The following is a 20387-nucleotide window of genomic DNA, read 5'->3' as shown; positions in this document are numbered from 1 at the left end:
TCAAGCATATATAGATTATTGGTAACATAAGGAGAATAAAGTTATATTTAAGGCGTTTTAGCTAAATGTTTAAGGTGACGTCACCCACCTATGACTATGATACATTCCCACTGGAGGTTGAAATAAAACTAGCAGATTGTTTTGTATCCTTAGATTTCCATTAATTTTGACCCCAAAGAAAAGTAATAATGATATGGTTAGGAACGCTATTTGCGTGATAAAAAACACTTTCAACTTTCTAATAAAAACTTCTTGTTGTTTTATTTGACACCGTCGCCCAAGAAAAGATTTCGACATAAAACTCCGCACACATCTGCCAGTTACCCTCTCTGCAGAGCTGTTGTATTTTACCCTGCTTTTTACTCACGTGCTTTTCCCGTGCGGTTTATGACTGAACTGTAGCAAAACTAGGACCCAGTCGGACAACTTCGAATCCAGCTAGCACCATGTCCGTGGCCATGATCACAACGTTTCTCTGCGTTTTGTCGCTGGCGTCTGTGTTCCAGACACTTGCTGCAAATCCCGACGAAGTGAAGAACCTTCCCGGACTGAAGTCGGACTTGAAATTCGCGCAATATTCCGGCTATGTGAACGCCACTGGGAGCAAAAAGCTGCACTACTGGTGAGAATTTCACTCTTCAAGCAGAGGTTAAACTGCGACTTGTTTTGCCGTCCTTTTAGGCATTTTTATCGGTATTTCTACATCTGAATTAGTTTTTTTTGTCCTCCATCCAAACAAAGAAGACCTGACAAAATAAAAAGCCCGAAAAAACGGCTAAAAGACGCCCACAACAAGCGCAAGCAGAAACCTAACCTCTGCTTGGAGAGTAACCTATTTGTGACTAGCATGTGACTGCAACTGTTGCAACATCTTTGAAACCGGATACAAACCACCTGTAATGTTATGGTTACTTTTTGTGCACCTTCCAGAAGAGCTTTATTTTGCTTTGATGTTCCGTTGTACTAACAGTTAGTCACAGCATTTGAGTACGTTGTTTTTAAGCCTCACACTTTTTGGGTATTATTTATACATTATGAGGGTCTGCATGCTCTTTTCCGTAAGGCGTAGGCAGGCCTTTTAATTTCCCGTAATTTGTAGGGAAGCTATTTCATTTCACGTAATTCGTAGTGAGGATGGAAAATTTACCGTAAAGCGTAGCCAGTGTATTTCACGTAAAGCGTAATGGAGCCTAAAAATTTCACGTAAAGCGTAATCTAGCCTAAAAATCACCCGTAAATCGTAGCCTAGTCTCCCAAATTTCGTAAGTCGAAGGGTAGTCTCCCAGTAAATCTAGCCCTTCAAAACACGGGAAATTGCCCCCGAAAATAGTTTCATCAGGTTGGTAGGATATAGGATGAAGGAGAATTCTTTGTACACAACCAGTGGGTACTTACATAGCTTACGTTTCGATGTCTCTCAGACACCTTCGTCAGAGCTTCTAACTAACTAACGGGAAATTGCGTTTCAGAGGATCAAGATTTCAAAATTTCGCCAGACCTCCCTTGCTAAACCTTTCACATTCGGTCATCGACATGGCAAAAACATGTATCGGGGGCCTCGCCCTCACCTTTTTTGTCGTTAATACGAATGGTATTGTAGTTAGCTAGCTTAGTCTGGCAGCAAAATCTGCCTATGAAAATGCAGGAAATATCACTTTAGAGGTTCAAGATTTCAAAATTTCCATGGTCCTCCCGTTGCGCCGCCTCGTTCCTTTGGCGCTCTAAATGCTGAAAATATGTTGGGGATGTGTCAAACTCAAAGACCTGGTTTGCTAATACAAATGTCATTGAAGTAAACTTAGTCTGTCAGAAAAATTTGCCCATAAAAATGCAGGAAATATCATTTTAGAGGGTCAGGATTTCAAAATTCCCTGCGCCGCCTCGCGCCTTCGGCGCTCGAAATGCTGAAAATATGTTGGGGGATGTGACGTGTCAACCTCAAACACCATTTTTGTTGATAGAAATGTCAATGAATTTAGCTTTATATGATATCCATCAAATCAAAATTTTGTCTTTCAGGCTTTCAAAATTTTCCCGGACTTTCATTGCGACGCCTCACCCCTTCGGCGCTCGACATGGCAAAAATAAGTTGTGTGGCGTCACCCTCAAAAGCTTACGCTGAACTCCTGGGAATCTTCAATCACTGATATGCCATTTAACTTAGCTTCGTCTGCCAGCGAAAATTTACCCTCAAAATGCAGGAAATAGTGTTTCAGAGAGTCAAAAAAGACTCAAAATTTTAAATCTTCCCAGCGGAGCATCCCCCCGCCTCTGTCGAGTGTTGCTAGTCTTCTAGAATTTAGCGTAACTCGTTGCCGGCCTTTCTGAATTCAGCGTAAAACGTTGCCGACCTTCGTGAATTTAACGTAAAGCGTTGTCGACCGTCCCGAATTTAGCGTAAAGCGTTGTCAGGACCCCCCATGCAGACCCTCCATTATGTGTAACAGTTTGATACAAATTAGTAAACTCACAGCCTGCTGCCTTCCCACAGTTGATCAATATGTGTTTGATAAAACCACATAAAGTTACCAAATCAAACAGCAAATTACATATTAAAGGAGCATTTGTTGAGAAGCAAGAGGCAAGTAGAAACAGTCTCCTGGCTCCCGGGATTCAAACACAGGCAGGTCAAAATCCCAGCAATTCTAACCATTACACCAAAAGCTCAAAGCCTTTGGCATGGTCAGTTTGGAGGCGCTTGAACCCCATTGTTTAATACTACCACATGTAACACGCTGGTATTTATGTCCTGCAGGTTTGTGGAATCTCAGGGAGACCCCAAGACGGACCCCGTGATTCTGTGGCTGAACGGAGGACCAGGATGCAGCTCTCTGGATGGGTATCTGTCAGAAAATGGACCCTATCATGTAAGATTTTATCAACCATACCTCTATCAGATCTCATTTCGCAAAATCCTGATCAGTAACTAATGACAACTAAGGTCTGGTGCAGGTCTATCTCCAGCTTTAATTTTTCCGTCCCTTGTTTGGGGGCTCATGATGTTCATTTTAGTTGTTAAATCTGTCATTTTGAGCTGATGAAAACACATTTTCATCTATTTCATGTAATGAAGTTCAAATTTTGGGCATGGAAATGTGAAAATCTTGGTCCGTGCCAACAAGCAACTTGGTCCTGTAGACCGCCCTGGTCTGGTCCTATTTGTTGGTAATATATAATCTTGTCCACACTTCCATGGCCAGTTCTTTTGACATGTAATATGACTTTACCCCTTTCCTATATAATATTCTATGTTGGTAACGTATCACTTTTCCTTTGTCATGATGTGATGTTGGATCTGATGATAGCTGTTTTTCTGTAATGTGCAGGTGAACGACGATGGGAGCACGTTATACGAGAACCCGTTCAGTTGGAACAAAGTCGCCAATGTCGTGTACCTGGAGTCACCTGCTGGTGTTGGATTCTCCTACTCAATGGACAAGAACTATTCCACCAACGACGATCAGGTAATACAGACATTTTCTGTAAAGTTTGCATCACCGTTACACGTACTTAAATTTTGCTGCATGCTGAGAATTAGCCTGATTAAATTGTACTTATAGAGGCCTGTCAAACATCCGCCAGCCCCCTAGGGAGGGGCCAGTTATAGTATCAGACAGTGGAGTTTGTGTTACACAGACTTGCTGAAATCAAGAGTTGAAGTATGCAAGGACATTATGATTTATATGTATGTCCTTGGCCTGTGTTGTATAATCACTTGCTGTCCCGCCCCTGTAAAGGGCCTGACCACTAGAAAGACTGCCAGCAATATCCTGAGTTTGGCATTGAGGCCTCACACAGTCACAGTAGTAACTTGATACTCACAAACAGAAAGAAATGAATGGAAAAACAAAACTGCAAGTCTCCCAATATACAGTATCATAACCAGAATTTAAATCGTTTTCAACTAAAGACCCCCAACATGCATGTTGCCATCTAATTCCTTCCTTTTCATTTTAGGTTGCCTTGGATAACTTTGCTGCTGTTCAGAGTTTCTTTGTGAAGTTCCCCCAGTTTCTTGCCAATGATTTCTACATTGTCGGCGAGAGTTACGGTGGCTACTATGTTCCAACACTGGCCGTCAACATCATGAAAGCCAACACTACCATTAAGTTCAAGGTATGTATAATCAGGGCTCGAAATACTTTTTTCTGCATACCTGCACTGGTGCAGGGAACATTGAAAATTACCTGCACCAGACAAATTTTACCTGCACCACTCAGAATTTAGGAAGTATGGATCATAGTAAAATTGTTCAGGAACCATTGATTTTTTTCTTTTATACTTTATAGGTAGTAAAAGTCAAAGCAGCTAATGACATTCCATGTACACCTATATGGTAGGACATTAATGTATAAAACTCAGTACATGGACCAGTGCAGGTTAGGTGCAGGTAGACATCAGAAATATCAGGGCAATTAGTGGTTCCAGAATATGTACCAGGGGTACCAGTAAATTCTGGTTTACTGTATTTGTTTTGTATTTGACACCGTCAAAAGATGATAGATGTATATAACTGCATCCAAATTTTTGGAAAAGATTTGTATATTGTAAAAACTGTTTGTCATTATCGTATCATTATCGTCTTTATTCCTCTATATAATGTTTGTTACTCTTGTCAGTTACTAGTATATTTTTCTCAACGCCTCAAATAAAGACAGAGAACATTTGTGTTATAAAAGATTGGTACATACAGGCCTAACTTTATTATGACCATGTATTTTGTTTGCTCACCAGGGTTTTGGGATAGGGAACGGGCTTTCCAGTCGTGAGATGAATGCCAACTCTGCCGTGTACTATGGCTACTACCATGGCCTCTACGGAGACGAGTAAGCATTTTCTCACATGTGCGCACACACAAACACACACACACACAACACACATGCACACCCACAGTCGCACACACACATACACACACACACTCACTCACACACACACACAAACATGCACATTGTTGCATTTGATATGCTTACTGAAGTATGCTGTAAATTTCCAAATAACAAATGACTAAATGATAATATCATTGTTGCATTATTGTTAACATCATTACCACCATACCTTGCACATTGTAATGAGATTTTTTATGATGTCAAGACACCATCCATGCTTACACATGTAGCTACAAGAGACTTTTGTGCATTGCAGTATCTGGAAATCACTGAACAAATACTGCTGCTCATCGAATGACGATGGATGCCAGTTTGCCGGCAATGAGGACACCAACTGTCAAGAAGCGGTGAGAAAATTTATGACATTGCAAGCCAGAGTTGCTACTGGGCTGCACATGTACTGTAGAGTCTACTACACTGTTGCATCTTAAATGATGTATTTCAAAGTTGAGACAATTGCTGTAAACATAGCCCTGTATATGCATGTGTACAAGAAGAAAAGCAGTGATCCCAGGGTAATTCCTTGGGGAACACTCTATACAGTAGAAGTCGGCTATTGGCATCATCGATTTGTCAGCGAATTTTACCCGTTTACCCGACTTAGTCCAATAACCCTAGGAGATTCCAAACGATCGGCGGCGGGGGGAGGGGGGGTGCTGGTTACGGACTCAGGGAACCAATTGAAATAACCATACACACATGTCAAAACTGGTATTAGGCACTAAATTTTATGCATATGCAGAAGTAACATTGATGTACATTGTAGTTTAAGTTCATATTTATCCAAGTTTCTTTTTCCTTTACAAATTACAGGCATGGGTCCGTCATACGTAGTCCGTAACGAGAAGAAATAAAACAAAATACAACATCCGCTGAGTCTCGATTCAATCACATTTCAGTGCAGAATGATATCAGTTTTATCACACATGTTTAAACATATCGGACACCTCATCAACATTTTAATGTAGCGTTAACATCATGTGGTAACGTTGAACTGTATCGAGAAAAATTATGTTCCGTATCCACAGAAAGAACTTGTAGTTTTAGCGTGACTCTAAGCTAACCGCTGTACAGACTACATTTATCGACGTGTAATCACTCAGTCCGATCATCGTAAGGTTAAACATAAACATATTTACTGATAAGCATTAGTTTGATTACAACTTTTAAGCGGAAGGTACGGAAACTTTGCTGAAAATTGACGATTTTGTGGGCGATGTAGTGTAGCGCTAAACAAACAAGCGTGCCGATGCCGTGGTGAAATAACGCCAAAACTATCGCTCGTCTTCCAGCCATATTTACAAACTCGGAACAAACTGGGCTAAATGCCCGAACTTATCTAACTTACAAACATTTCAGCTTCATAATGGCTGATTTTGGGTAGAGGATGTTCACAAAATCAGTGGGAATTTTAGCTCGAAAATTCACAAACATCAGCGCGCGTTAGACAAAAGAAAAATGGCGCCGATGCTATCCCGTCAGCCTTTGCGCTTTTGGTGTTGCGTAACTCCTGGATGCCGCCGGCGCGGCGTACCAGCGTTATTTGTCCAATTCAGCGGCAATTTTGACGGTTTTGGCGATCGAATGCATTTGTAAAGGCCGCTGATAGTCCATTTTCGACTTTTTTCTTGTCTTCTATCACATATTTCCGGGTCAGTATGCGATTGACCTGACGATATTTTACCCGAATGTCCGATTTATGCCATAATAGATGATGCGATTATACCATTGTATTTATAATGGAGTGAATGGCAAATGGTTTGGGTTTTCAGAATTCTATGCAAATCCCAGACTTATGCCAATAGCAGTGATGCAATTAGTTGGTGTCCACTGTAGTACAGCTATCTGTCGTCCCTGGCAGGCGGGTAAGACGATGCACAACGTCTCACCATAGCACTCGATCTTTCATAGATGTCCTCAGTATCAATCCCAGTGTCTCTGGAAATGGTTGCTGGGTCGGTAAGCTTTCTCAAGTAGGTCTTTCCCCTTGGCCTTCAGAGGATGAGTGAACAGATCACTTCGCTTGCGTGAAGACAGTGACCTGCGAACTGGACACACCTCTGCCCGAGACAATAGGACGCTCGGGAAGATTACTATAAATGGTCTTGATAGAAGCATGCTCTTTCCAGCTGATATTCTTTGAGCAGAAGTGAGGTATATGTGCAGTACGATTCAGCCTATAGGCTTATGTGTTTTGTAAATAAACCAAACATGTAATAACTATTGATTTTATTGTGTTTCTCTCAGGTAAGCCAAGCCATGCACTTTATCTACGACATCGGGCTGAACGAGTACGCGCTGTACCGTGACTGCGCGGGAGGTCTGCCCCCTCACTTCGCTCGGTGGAGGATGGCCGTCAGCCACCTGTTTAAGGCCTACGGGTTGCCTCTGCCGGCTCCACCCAAACCTCAGGTCAGTGTAGTATGTGTTTGATAAATACAATCCTTTGAGTTGCCTCAGAGTAGCTCCTTGACTACTTTTCTCCACACCTCTTTATTTTCCATCGCTGCGGGAAGTGATTGATATGATGATAATACATGACAAACGATGTTAATTTTCATCTAAATATGGAAATGTTGTAAATATATAGTAAGTTTCTCTCATAAGAGTCTTAAGTATTGTTCCTAAGATTGCTGTAATTGCTGTATGCTTGCAATAGTGACAAATCCATAATTCAGATTCGGCACTCATAGTGCAAAGCCGGTGCAATGGCCTAGTGGGTAGAGTGTTCGCCTTGCATTCGGAAGGTCATGAGTTCAATCCCGGCCGAGTCATACCAAAGACTATAAAAATGGTACATGCTGCTTTCTCTGCTTAGCACTCAGCATTCGGGAAAGACTATGGAAGTTGAACACACACCACTACCAGTGGACTAGCCCCCTGCTGTAGTGATTGCGTTGTGTGTGGCCCAGGGCTAACGAAACAGAGATGGGCACCGCCCTATGCGCCAGAAATGGGCACTGCCCTTGGCGTGGGAAGGGTTTAGCTTTTTAACTAACTCATAGTGCAAGCTGTTATCTTTAGATACAGTATGGGCCTATTCCTTAGATAGCTAATTAATAAGTTGAAAAACGTCTGTTGTCTCAGGTGAATGGATCCAGGATGCTCACAGCCACCAACAAAGTTGGGATCATTCCGCCGTGTATCAACGCCACTGCGCAGACTGCATGGTTGAACAGACCAGATGTTAGGACAGCCCTGCACATCCCTGACTTTGTGCAGCAATGGGCACTGTGCAGGTTAGTGTTCTCATGGTGTGACTGTTTATAAACTGGTCTGGTAGTTCACAAATGTACAGTTGAATATCCTTTAAATTTTGAAAAATGATACAGCTGCTGCTACTGTAAGTTGTACCTTATGAAGTGTTGTCGGCGGCTTTAACGGTGCACACCCCAGTTCTTCCGCGACCGGGGTCCGTGGTAGTCCGCGACCAAAAAGTGACGAAAGGCTTCCGAGGGCCCATGTTTGAGTTGACATTTCTCATTATTTCCTGCGAAATGACATTAAACGGTTACATGGCTGAAAAGCGTAGGAAATGGTGTGTTTTTGGTGCAAATTGTGTTTTGGTCCGCGCGTTGCTTCCGCGATATCCCTACGCCTGAATGTAAAGAGGCCGGTGACCTAGATTTACCTCTGAAGCGCTGTGTCAAGCAAAGTTGCAATGCCGCGCGCCGTGGATGATTAAAAAAACTGTAGTACTAGAATTTTCTTTATAATTGGCTGGATTAGTCTTTAGATTTTCCTCTTTCTGGCAGTATCAGTCGTGCTTGCCGGAAAAATCTTCTTCGTCTGTTTTATCCAATGCGAAAATGCCCGATTTTGTGCATCATTTTTGACATGAAAATAATGTTTTTTCCCTATAATTTTTCAAAATTAGAGAAGTTGAAGGATCGAAACTCAGTTGGTCTTGAAGCTGAAGGTATATCCTCTCACCCCATATACAGTTATTTTCCTTCAGGATAATTCCCTGGAAGAGATGGTCGCTAGACTTGAGGGTGTGCCGCCTCCATTTCAACCCCCAAATAAACTGGTGTGTGCCCCCTTAAAAGCACCCATCCTGAAAAAAGTATTAGTGATAATAGCCAACAAATTGCATTTTTCCCATGAAAGTGTATAGCCCCGATCGTATCTGACTGAAAAAAAGCCGGATTTCGCAGGTTTTGATATGATTCTACACTGTCATATAATGGGTGGATTTGCCCCCCTCCCACGCCCCCCCCCCCAAACACGGTCGCATAGCCTTCGAAGTGTGTGTGCTAAGCATAGATTGCATAAAACCTACCGAAACATTGTTGTTTAAACTACAGTACCTCTTGGGCACTTTGAAATCGCATTTGAGCGTTTCACAATTGCTCCTACATTGAGAAGCAGCCATTTTCCAATGAAAAAAGGCCCCGATGACGTCACTTTCGCACTTTCCTTCCGAATCAAGTGTCAAGTTCGGTGTGGCGCTAGTTCTCGGCCTTAACACAAATAAGTTGCACTAATCCGAAGACACATCCCAAGGCTTCTTTATCTCACCCAGACCGACACCAAACTGTACAGCCTTATCTTAGCAGATGCCCGTTTATACCTTCATAGCCGCAAGAAGTGCAGCACAGACCTCCATCTTTACCAAAGGTACAACATTTAACTTCATTTTTCTACGAAATAAAAGGAGTCTTGCCAACGGAAAGGCTTGGACGGGAAAGCTAGGTCTATTCTCTACCCGATATGACCAAAAATTAACATTTCAAGTGCTTTCCGTTAAAGCGCGGAACTTAAAACTGCATCGTTGTCACTTCAGAACATAGGCCAGCGGCAGGTATTGTGACGTCACGAACTCAAATATGTTCTAAGAGGTTTACACCGTTTGTTCCAGTCAGAAATAGGAGGAAAGTGTGCTCCATCACAAGAGCACCCCTCTGTCATTCCTTTTCATGGCCATAACTCTTTATTTAGCACGTATTGATAGCCTAAAACCTCTTCCATAGGACAAGCTCATTGTGACGTAATTGCTATTATGCGCATTGAATGGTATACCATCCTGGAGGCGCAAAAACAGCCTTCCGACACCGCAACTTTCAACCACCTGTTACTCGAGAAAGAAAAGTCGCAGACAAGTCAAACTTGGCATGATTATAGAGTATAACTTTTTAAAGTCATTGACAATATTAATCATAATTTGCATATATTAACGGTGCACACCCCAGTTCTTCCGCGACCGGGGTCCGTGGTAGTCCGCGACCAAAAAGTGACGAAAGGCTTCCGAGGGCCCATGTTTGAGTTGACATTTCTCATTATTTCCTGCGAAATGACATTAAACGGTTACATGGCTGAAAAGCGTAGGAAATGGTGTGTTTTTGGTGCAAATTGTGTTTTGGTCCGCGCGTTGCTTCCGCGATATCCCTACGCCTGAATGTAAAGAGGCCGGTGACCTAGATTTACCTCTGAAGCGCTGTGTCAAGCAAAGTTGCAATGCCGCGCGCCGTGGATGATTAAAAAAACTGTAGTACTAGAATTTTCTTTATAATTGGCTGGATTAGTCTTTAGATTTTCCTCTTTCTGGCAGTATCAGTCGTGCTTGCCGGAAAAATCTTCTTCGTCTGTTTTATCCAATGCGAAAATGCCCGATTTTGTGCATCATTTTTGACATGAAAATAATGTTTTTTCCCTATAATTTTTCAAAATTAGAGAAGTTGAAGGATCGAAACTCAGTTGGTCTTGAAGCTGAAGGTATATCCTCTCACCCCATATACAGTTATTTTCCTTCAGGATAATTCCCTGGAAGAGATGGTCGCTAGACTTGAGGGTGTGCCGCCTCCATTTCAACCCCCAAATAAACTGGTGTGTGCCCCCTTAAGTTTGTAGTTTTTGTGGTGACGTCTCACTGCAAACTTATCACTCTGCAAACTTGGGCTCTGTTTTGCATTGCTATAATACGGCTGTTTCAACCACAGATGTAAACAGAGGCTAACAAGCCTCGTGTAGGCTAGGTTTTGTGTGTCTGTATTGTGTGTCTCTGTCCAACATGATGGGGGTTGACGCCTACCATCTGTGATTGCCCTGTTTTGTCCCAGCGAGGAGGTTGGAGCCCAGTACAAGTCACTTTACTCCACCATGCGTGACCAGTACCTGGCCCTGCTGCCGAAGTACCGAGCCCTGGTGTACAACGGAGACACCGACATGGCCTGTAACTTCCTGGGAGACCAGTGGTTCGTGGAGTCCTTACAACAACCGGTATGTATTTATGTCCATATCTCCATTAAAAATGGAGATATCATTTTGGGTGAGTCTGTGTGCGTGAGTGTGTCTGTCTGTCTGTCTGTCTGTGTGTGTTTCCAGATCTTTGTAGTCATCGTAACTCAAGGACCTGTTGATGGATTACGATGAGACTTGGTATGTAAGTAGGTGTTGGGAAGATGAAGGTCAAGGTCAATTTTGGGCCCCTAGTTTTGTTTGCAAGGTGTTTAACTCCATATGCTCCAAGATTTGTCCCATACCACCTCGGATCTTCCTTAATTGCGCTGCAGCGGCAGATCCATGATTAGATGGATCTGTGGCATTAAACACCAGTATTTAATGTATTTTTATAATGATGTCTTATGTTCTACTGTTGCAGGTTGTAGCTGCTAGGAAACCTTGGACCTACGCTAACCAAGTAGCAGGGTTTATCAAGCAGTTTCAGAACCTGACCTTCCTGACTGTCAAGGTAAGTGTTCTCAAGCACTCAAACTGTATGCTGTATACATGTATTATATATGTATATAAAATTTTAAAGAAATTTTTCTACAACTACTTTAGCAAGCTCTAGCACAGAACATCTCATGCTTTTTGCCACTTCTGGTCATTTTTCTTCCGTAATGCAGACTTATGTCAACGATGACACTGTGATTTCTGCACAGTCAGTACTTCTCACAAACGCCACTCTAGCTAGGGATCAATATAACTAAGTGGACAGGTCACTGTAGACAGGATTCTTAATGCTTGTATGATTAAAAAAAACTTGATGATATCGGCCAGGTGGTCTTTACAGATGTTACTTACTCAGGTTTGACTGTAAATGGTACAAATGTTAGCCTGACTAAAATCGCACTCCAATGGCGGCCAGCTCTAAAGTTGCTGCCACCTAGGAGAGGGGTCATTAACCCCAGTCAGCTAGAGATTGTGTAAACACACAGGCTAGTACAAATATATGTCACCTACATGTACCGGTTAAGTTACATGTCCTGTCTTGTCTTCTTTTTCTGGTAATGTCCAGCTGCCAAAGAAACGGCAATTACTGACATGTATCGGGGTCAGATGTCAACCAGTTTCTCTAAACTGAATAGGGTACCCAGGCGTCTGAAAATAAACAAACAAACAAATAAACTGCTGTGTGGTTTAGGTAGGACTGGTCATCATTTGTTCTCTTAATTGTGTTAACCTTTGTACTTTCTTTCCTTCTAGGGTGCAGGCCACATGGTTCCACAGTGGGCGCCCGGTCAGGCCCTGTCGATGATCACCAACTTTCTACACAACAGCTTCTGAAGACGCTGTAGAGTCACACATTTCCTTTAATGAGATTGGATCATTCTGTGCACTGATCTTTATTTTTAGTTTTTAGGGACTTACCTTTAGTAGTTGGAGAGGAAAGTCCATGGTTGAAACAACTATAGTACTGCCCAGGTTGTGGGAAGGGCTAGCAACCCCTCCATGTAAAAAATATACCCTGCTACTGAAACATCAAGGAAATTTGCAACTCTATTTGCCACTAGGCACTACATGTACTAGGATCTGAATGTAAAAATGAATATGAATAAATGTGAACTAAATAGACGCAATATGATGTACATATCTATGCAATTGATATTATCATTGATTGAATTATGAATTGTAAAGATTTGATGGTCAGAAATGCATATTTATATCATGTGATTGAAGTCAAAGCTAATAGTATAGGTGGTATAACTGCCCCTCAGTGTAACACCAGCTCCAAACAACCAACCATGACCCAGAAAGGACAACATGTACATGCAAGTAAAGATTGGCAATAAACAATACCAGGTAGAAATTAAGAGCGCTGTTGTTCTTTTCATGGCTGAATGGAAGAATAAAAGTAAGAGTGGCTTATACATGAGCAAATACTTGAGCCAAGGAGGTCCTTGCTTGAGCAAAGTGTTTTTATACACCATTGTGCATGGCCTCACACTAGTACTAAAAGTAAGGGTGATATTGATGTTCATTTGTACATATCAATAATTTTTGGCAGTGCTGGCATGATCAACTGTCACTGTATAGAGTACTATAATACTATATGATACATTTTTATTCAATGTTTGAAGATCAGGTCTGTTTTTAATTGTAGCCTGTGTGTATTTGTGCATAGTCATGTACATGTAACAGGTGCCTCCAGTGCATCATATTACTGTACCATGTGTGGTATGCAATTTAGTGCTCAGATACGGGAGTAGGAGGACAGAAGACAACAGAAATTTTTGAGTTTGTGGCAAAGAGGTCACCACGAATATAAACCTCTGCAAAAATTTCACAAACATATACAGCACGCCTATCTCCAGCTTTAGTTGTTTTCTGTCCCACTCAATGTTTGGGAGCCCGTGTTGTTTATTTTCCTTGTTAGACGTGTCATTTTGAGCTCATGAAAATAGATTTTCAACAGTTTCATGAAATTCTTACAGGCAAATTTCCATCTTGGAATGAAGGGAGGCAGCCCTGAAATACAGTACTCTCCAAGCAGAGGTTAGGCTCCGGCTGTTTTTTTAACGGGCTTTCCATTTTGTATTGTATCTTGTATTGTCAAAACCTAACAAGCACATTAGCATGGTGTTTGGCTGGCGAAAAATGACAAAATAGAAAGCCCGATAGAAACGACTAAAAAAACCGTTAAAAAACAGCCGGAGCCTAACCTCTGCTTGGAGAGTAGATATACAGTACACAACAGCATTGGAACGGCTACAGTGATCCTCAAGGGAAAAGTGTCCCCGGGGAGATGTAATGGCCGTGGTCATCCTTTATGACGTAAAGTGCTTGTTGCCATCCACGCCCCAAATTGCAACAAGGCCAGAAGAAGTCAATTTTACGTATGACGTCCTCTGTAAACCCCATATTATTGTGAGAATGAAACAAAGTACTAGACATTACAGTATTAACTAAAAAAGGAATGCCAACATAATACCTAGATATCTAAAAATGAGAGATAGCAAAATATAATGTAACCACAACAAATTACCTAGACAAAATGTATGCATGAGTCAACGTCATCCATAGAGTTTACTTGATGCGGCCTGACAACGGGAAACTAAACGTTACGTGTAACATTACAAGAGGTAAGCTCGAGAAGGGTGGATGTGTTCCTGAGGCAGACAGTTGCTTCAAGCAGTTATCGAAGGAAGTTGATATCCTCAGTCATTGCTGGTTTCTTAAACCATGTTTAAGAACACGTTTCAGAGCGGCTTCTTGTCCATCCTGTTCAGCATAGGAAGCAAGCCTTTGGAAATCTGGGACAAAAAGGTAGGTGAGAATTCTTCATGGCTTCATGCCATTGTTTATCATGCCCCGTGCATCCGGTGTTGAGCTGCCGTACAGTGAATATGCTTGGTGTAATGCTTAGTATAGGATCATATTCCCAAACTGGGACAAAAATATAAGAGTTAATAGTGTAGATCAAGAAGTGTATACAAATTATGCTCATGGTTAAACATTTTTACACACAAACTGTCCTTTCCAACCCTAGTTTGGAAGTGCGACCCTTGCACAGAATATGAATCCTTAGATATAGCAAGGAGGTTAAATATAGCAAGGACGTTATATATAACGTTATATATAATGTCCTTTGATAAAACGGTTATTGGTGACAATGTCAATACAACATGTCATTTTTGTCTTAAGTCTCCTGTGGAATGTTTATCAGCTTGACTTGTTGCTAATGGTGCAATTACTAGTATGAAGTCAGGTATAATAGATGTGGCAGTGTAATTGGGCAGCTCATTAATATTTAACTCTCTGACATGTATAATTGATTAAGGTCAACCAGGAATCATGTAGTACAACATGTGATATATCTTGTGACATACTTTGTTAGACGATGCCTAATGTTATGCCAAAAAGCAGTTACTCAAGCAGCTGGATATGAAATCATATCCAGTTGCTTGAGTATTGCTGCTTTTTGGCGTATCTTATTACTTGGATGTCTAACCTTCATCAACGATACATTGCATGTTTTTTACAACTCTGGAATGCATTCATTCATTGTAAGAGCTAACAACATACATGTACCGGCAGAAAATACACCTTGTCACATTTTCAGAAGCCAGTTAATTGCACAACGGATTAAGCACATTTCTGTTGATTGCACGGAATCCCCAGATTCCAAACCAGTGCAGTCCAGCTGGATAACTACACATTGTTGCACCACCCAGATAATTACCTAAAATATCCTGGCAAATCTCCTCAGTCTCGTAGCTTGTACTTGACTTCTACTGTAATATGTTTACAAGCAATGTAATACTTTTCAACCCAGGTGCGAAATGGTCGCGTCAAAAAGGTCACAGATGCTGACATCAGGTCATCTGTGGTGGAGATTGTTGGGGTAAACGTCAGGTAGATTTCCCTCCATCTTTTCGTTACACTCGTCTGTAATGTAATGTCAGGTTTGGTCCACTCACAACAGGATGGACCCCTACTAGACTTAAATCCATAAGTACGGTGAAGTCTTTAATGTGCTTGAGGTGTCTTCTTACTAGGTAAGTCTCATTGTTCGCTTAGTTGAGAGATACTGGAATAGGTGTAAAATGCCTTTCAATGGGCATAACATAGGGGTGGTAGGTAGCTACATCCTGCTATGATGTCTAACTTTTGATTTACTGTAGGTCAATGCCGCCAGACTACTCTCCAAGCAGAGGTTAGGCTCAGGCTGTTTTTTTTAAGTTTTTTAGCTGTTTTTATCGAGCTCTCTATTTTGTATTGTATCTTGTACTGTCAATACAAAATAGAAAGCCCGATAAAATAGACTAAAAATCGTAAAGAAAAAAACAAACAGCCTGGGCCTAACCTCTGCTTGGAGAGTACGCCAGACCACCTTTCTCACTTTGTGGTTGTGATTCAGATTTCTATTATAACTTTGTGATCAATGAAATTCGCTCTTTTCCAGTAATTTCATTGTTCTCTCCTCACAGCACAACATATATCACCTGCCCGGCAGACCCCAAGAAAACCCTGGGAATCAAGTTGCCATTCCTTGTGATGATCATCAAGAACTTGGATAAGTACTGCGCTTTCGAGATTTTGGTGAGTTTGTTATATTTCTTGGCTCTAGTGTTCCAATTGTTAAAATTGTTACTACATGTACATGAACTTAACGTTATATATTAAAGACAAAAAAATAATATTTAGTTCATTTGATTGTCACCATGGTTCCTAGTCAACTAGCAGACACCTACAGTAGCTGTCCTGTGGCATTTGATTTCTTAATGTAGCAAGAGGCAGGACAGAGCTGGAGCGGCTGGTCACCATATATTTGACTGAACAAAATCTTCTTTGTTACACAACCTTCTTAAATGCTTCAGTATTTACGTTTTGACGACTATCTGTCGCCTTCATCATTACAAAACTGAGAAGAAGAAAGAAGAAGACTTTGTTCAATTGATCTACAAACCTGATGAAACCCTTTATGCTATATTTGACTACCGGTATAAGAGTTAGGAAGAGTACTGTATTTCAAACTAGATCATGTGAAGGTAAACATGATTATAATGTTTGCAAATTTGACTATAGATCCACAACTTCTGTTTTTCATGGCTCTTCAGGTGCTGGATGACACGAAAGTGCGCCGACGGTTCAGAGCGAGCAACTATCAGAAAGTAACCAAAGTCACGCAGTCCATGTGTATAATGCCCATGAAGCTGGACGATGGGTGGAACCAGATACAAGTGAGTATATGCTGGGTGAAAGTTTAGATTTCGGCAAAAGTCTTATAACACTTAAATATTGATAAGAAGCCTTTATTGGTAACTGGTAAGATATTTAGGTATTATGAGAAATCCTCGTTTTAGCCAAAAAATCAATTAATGACGTCATAATTACGTCATATTACGTCATAAAGATATAAAACATTCAGGAATTATAAAACTCGACGAGCATAACACCCCCCGCAAACTTGGTGATCTTACAGTAAGTTGCATTTGTTTTGAAAATACGAAGGGGAGGGGGGGGGACGAATGAGCTGAACTCAAGCATTTTCTGTGTATTACAAATGAATGAAAGATTCGTACAGTCATACAACTGTTGCCCTCTTTGTAAACCTTTTGTTTAAGCATTTTTCATACTCATGTTGCACATAAATGTGAGTAACCTTTAACTCTCTAACAGTAGCCTTTGACTTTTTCCCAGTTCAACCTTTCAGACTTTATGAGGAAGGCCTACGGGACCAACTACCTCGAGACTCTGCGCGTCCAGATCCACGCTAACTGCCGCGTCCGCCGGGTCTATTTCACCGACAGGTTGTACGAAGAAGATGAGCTGCCAGCAGACTACAAGCTCTTCCTACCGATACCAGCGCAGAGCCGAAGCGTCTAAACCACTGTTCTATCCAGCCTGAATTTTTTTCTGTCCCCTGGATTTTGAATGGAAATCCTTTTGAAGGTGCGACGTTTCTAGGGGGATCCAAGGGCATGCTCCCCCAGGAAAACTGTGAAATCTAGACCCTCTGAAATGCCATTTCCTTTATTTTGAGGGGCAAATTTTGCTGGTAGACTCATTTTGGTTCAATGTACTCATGGTTTCTTGAAAAAGTGAATGTACATGTGATGTTAAATGTACTCACAAAATCTTTTTTGTCACAGCCCTCTGTTTTCACCTTGACATTTTGTTAAATTGTTACATTCATGTAAAATGCCCCACAACTGAGGAAATTAATTGCATGATATGGTCTCTTCAGTTGATTTGGTTGATACGGGGCCGGCAATCATAGTCTCCAAGCAGACCCTATGGTGCCTTAGAAATAGTATCAAAGCTGGCAAGGGACTTAGTATAGCGGCACCAGGTGCCCATTTGACGTCATGACTCCCTTTGGCCGGCTATCATCTCCCTTTGGCCGGCTATACTCCTTTGCCAGCTTTGATATTATCTCTAAGGCACCGATGGGTCTGCTTGGAGACTAGGCAATCAAGCAATGGCCAGCAAAAGTGTATTATGAGTCAGAAAAGGCAGAAAAGGCCCCAGAGAGTCTGCTATGGAGGCTAACAATAAGTATAGATTATAAAATTTTTAAGATTTATGGATTTGAACTAAATGTAACATTACTTTCATCAATGAGGTTGAAACTAGAATGCAACAGAAGTTCGTTTAGCTTGATCATCATACACAGTTCATCATACTTTCAAATCGTGCTGTATCTTATCTTTTCAAAAAGTAAAGAAAAATTTGAAAGTGATAAATAAAATCGTCTGTTTTAGCGCTACCATCTCTTCCAAGCTATAGACAGGTGTTGCTTTTTATTTGTTGCTACCTGTGATTGTTGCTCAGCTTTTGAGTATGGTGGGGCCTTATACGTACTGGTACTTTATGTAGGCTAATCCCAGGCCCGGATCGTCAGATGCGATAAATGGTATCTACCGCCTGGTGCGGAGAGGTCTGCGGACCATCCTTTTTTGTACTTCTAGGCCTCCGTATTTAAGTTCTGGACAGTCGGTCCTCCCAAGGTCCATCCTTTTTGTTCTTAACAGTCCGCTCCCGAAGGTCGCTACCTCCTAGGTACTCTCTTCTACCGGACCATAACGTCCTTGACCAGACCAAGGACAATACTATCAACGCTTGCTGTAGGCCTAGGGAGAGTATTTGCCAGAGAAGTTTAGATCAAGGCTGGTGTAGTTTTCCTCGGAGGGGGAAATTAAATTTCCCGCGGACTGATTCTTCCATTGCACCTGCCATTGCCCATAGTCTCTACCACACGCCCGCCTGGCCGAATAGAAATAGGGGACTTAGTTCTGACTAACTTAGGAGTGAACTGGCCAGCCGCAGATAACTGGATAGACTGCAAAAGACTATTGACTCTATTTGTCCATTTCTATTATCAAACCACCGATCGGGCGGAGCCTGATGGAGGCCCGGTGCAGGGAGGCAACCTCTTAGCCTTCTTTATCGCTTTATGGCGACCTTCGGGAGCGGAACAAAGCGAACAAGGCTGGACTCCAGGCTATCAACCTCCTGGGGCGAAGAGCTTACTGTCTGACACCATAATTAATCGACCATGAAGTCACTAATCCTTAAATAAACAAACTTTCTACTGGGCTTTCGGATGGAAAACTTGACAGAATACTGTAGTCTCCAAGCAGACCCTACGGTGCCTTAGAAACAGTATCAAAGCTGGCAAAGGAGTATAGCCGGCCAAAGGGAGATAGCCGGCTAAGGGAGTCAAACGGGCACCGGAGCCGGTATACCAAGTCCCTGACCAGCTTTGATACTATTTCTAAGGCACCGTAGGGTCTGCTTGGAGACTAAGAATACTGAGCTTACCAGTATTAGAATGATCCCCGGACCAGCACTATGCCCCAACACCAGAATGTGAACTTTACAAACAAAGTCTGAAGGTTTGATGCATAGCAAATTTGTCCAACGTCGGCATCGTGACATAGCCATCCAGGGACATCATTATACCAGTAACGTCCGTGTTCTTGACCATATCGGCCCAAACATCAAACACCTTTTACTTATAGATAGCTGAAAGAAATCCGTACATTTTACTGACTGTTCAAGGTACGAGCGGCGACATATTTAAAGTACGTCTTATTGTAATGTTACATGTTGGTCCTTTGGGTATAGTGCCATCTAGCGAAAATCATCGAAACAGCAGCAGCAACGATGGAATGAACGCTATCGACGTCTTCTTTGCCCACTCGCGGAAATCGGGGAAGAGGAAAGAATAAAGCAGTAATCCTTAACTGAGGTGATTCATGATGCATTTTCAGGTAGCTAGTAGCGGTGCAATGTGGCTTCGCTACCGGCTCGCGTTTTGGCGAAGCACACCGAGTGAATTCTTCTCGATATAACGTTAAGTTAGGGTCTTTTACATACGAAGATTGGTGCTTTGCTGGTGGTCAAGAAAGAAAACCTGACAAATTTATAAAAAGCCCAACAAAAACACCAAAAATGTCCAAAACAACCAACAAGCCACTTCTTGGAGAGTAATACTGGCCCACATTGAAAATTAAGCCAGCGCCCCGAAAAAGTATTAAAGCGCCACCACCCCTAGAAGGTCCGTGAAGGCATCCGGTTCCAATTTCTTAAAACATCCTACCTTCAACTCTGACCGCGTCCTATGATGTGGACCAAGGTGGTTTCAAATCTTGCCTGGACGTCGGACACACTAGCACTACACACTAGGCACCGGGGTAAATATTGACAGGTGCAAGTCGGAAGACCGTGCCCGTATAATCTCCAAGCAGATCTTGCTGTGGCAAATGAGAAGGAGTTTAGCCGGCAGAGGAGGAGATAGCCGCGTGAGGGCCTAGGCTTACGAGCCCCTAA

General features: G+C 42.0%; 2 protein-coding genes across 2 annotated transcripts; both read left to right on the top strand.

The window, feature by feature from the left end:
- The first annotated feature begins 439 nt into the window (after positions 1–439).
- Positions 440–12924, top strand: LOC118417927 (lysosomal protective protein-like). The gene is made up of 11 exons (XM_035823695.1): positions 440–622; positions 2756–2867; positions 3327–3464; positions 3958–4116; positions 4735–4826; positions 5143–5233; positions 7134–7298; positions 7974–8125; positions 10946–11105; positions 11488–11577; positions 12315–12924. Exons 1-11 carry the CDS (start codon positions 447–449, stop codon positions 12393–12395), a joined length of 1416 nt encoding a protein of 471 aa, XP_035679588.1. The 5' UTR covers positions 440–446; the 3' UTR covers positions 12396–12924.
- A 1286-nt stretch (positions 12925–14210) lies between these two features.
- On the top strand, positions 14211–17722 carry LOC118418000 (cilia- and flagella-associated protein 20-like). Its single transcript, XM_035823789.1, has 5 exons — positions 14211–14375; positions 15385–15464; positions 16040–16151; positions 16670–16792; positions 17253–17722. The coding sequence occupies exons 1-5, from the start codon at positions 14292–14294 to the stop codon at positions 17436–17438; spliced, it is 585 nt and encodes a 194-aa protein (XP_035679682.1). The 5' UTR covers positions 14211–14291; the 3' UTR covers positions 17439–17722.
- The last annotated feature ends 2665 nt before the right edge of the window (positions 17723–20387 follow it).

The sequence above is a fragment of the Branchiostoma floridae genome, chromosome 6 (assembly GCF_000003815.2).
Source record: "Branchiostoma floridae strain S238N-H82 chromosome 6, Bfl_VNyyK, whole genome shotgun sequence".
Taxonomy (NCBI): domain Eukaryota; kingdom Metazoa; phylum Chordata; class Leptocardii; order Amphioxiformes; family Branchiostomatidae; genus Branchiostoma; species Branchiostoma floridae.
The sequence above is the reverse complement of the archived record's forward strand: the minus strand, read 5'-3'. Positions and strand labels throughout refer to the sequence as shown.

Bases quoted from the DNA above. Each gene is read 5' to 3' on its own strand.
- LOC118417927 (XM_035823695.1), top strand. From the start codon at position 447: ATGTCCGTGGCCATGATCACAACGTTTCTCTGCGTTTTGTCGCTGGCG. The intron at 2,868-3,326 runs GTAAGATTTTAT...TGTAATGTGCAG, and splicing joins CAGAAAATGGACCCTATCAT to GTGAACGACGATGGGAGCAC. The intron at 11,578-12,314 runs GTAAGTGTTCTC...CTTTCCTTCTAG, and splicing joins TGACCTTCCTGACTGTCAAG to GGTGCAGGCCACATGGTTCC.
- LOC118418000 (XM_035823789.1), top strand. From the start codon at position 14,292: ATGTTTAAGAACACGTTTCAGAGCGGCTTCTTGTCCATCCTGTTCAGC. The intron at 14,376-15,384 runs GTAGGTGAGAAT...TTTTCAACCCAG, and splicing joins TGGAAATCTGGGACAAAAAG to GTGCGAAATGGTCGCGTCAA. The intron at 16,152-16,669 runs GTGAGTTTGTTA...ATGGCTCTTCAG, and splicing joins ACTGCGCTTTCGAGATTTTG to GTGCTGGATGACACGAAAGT.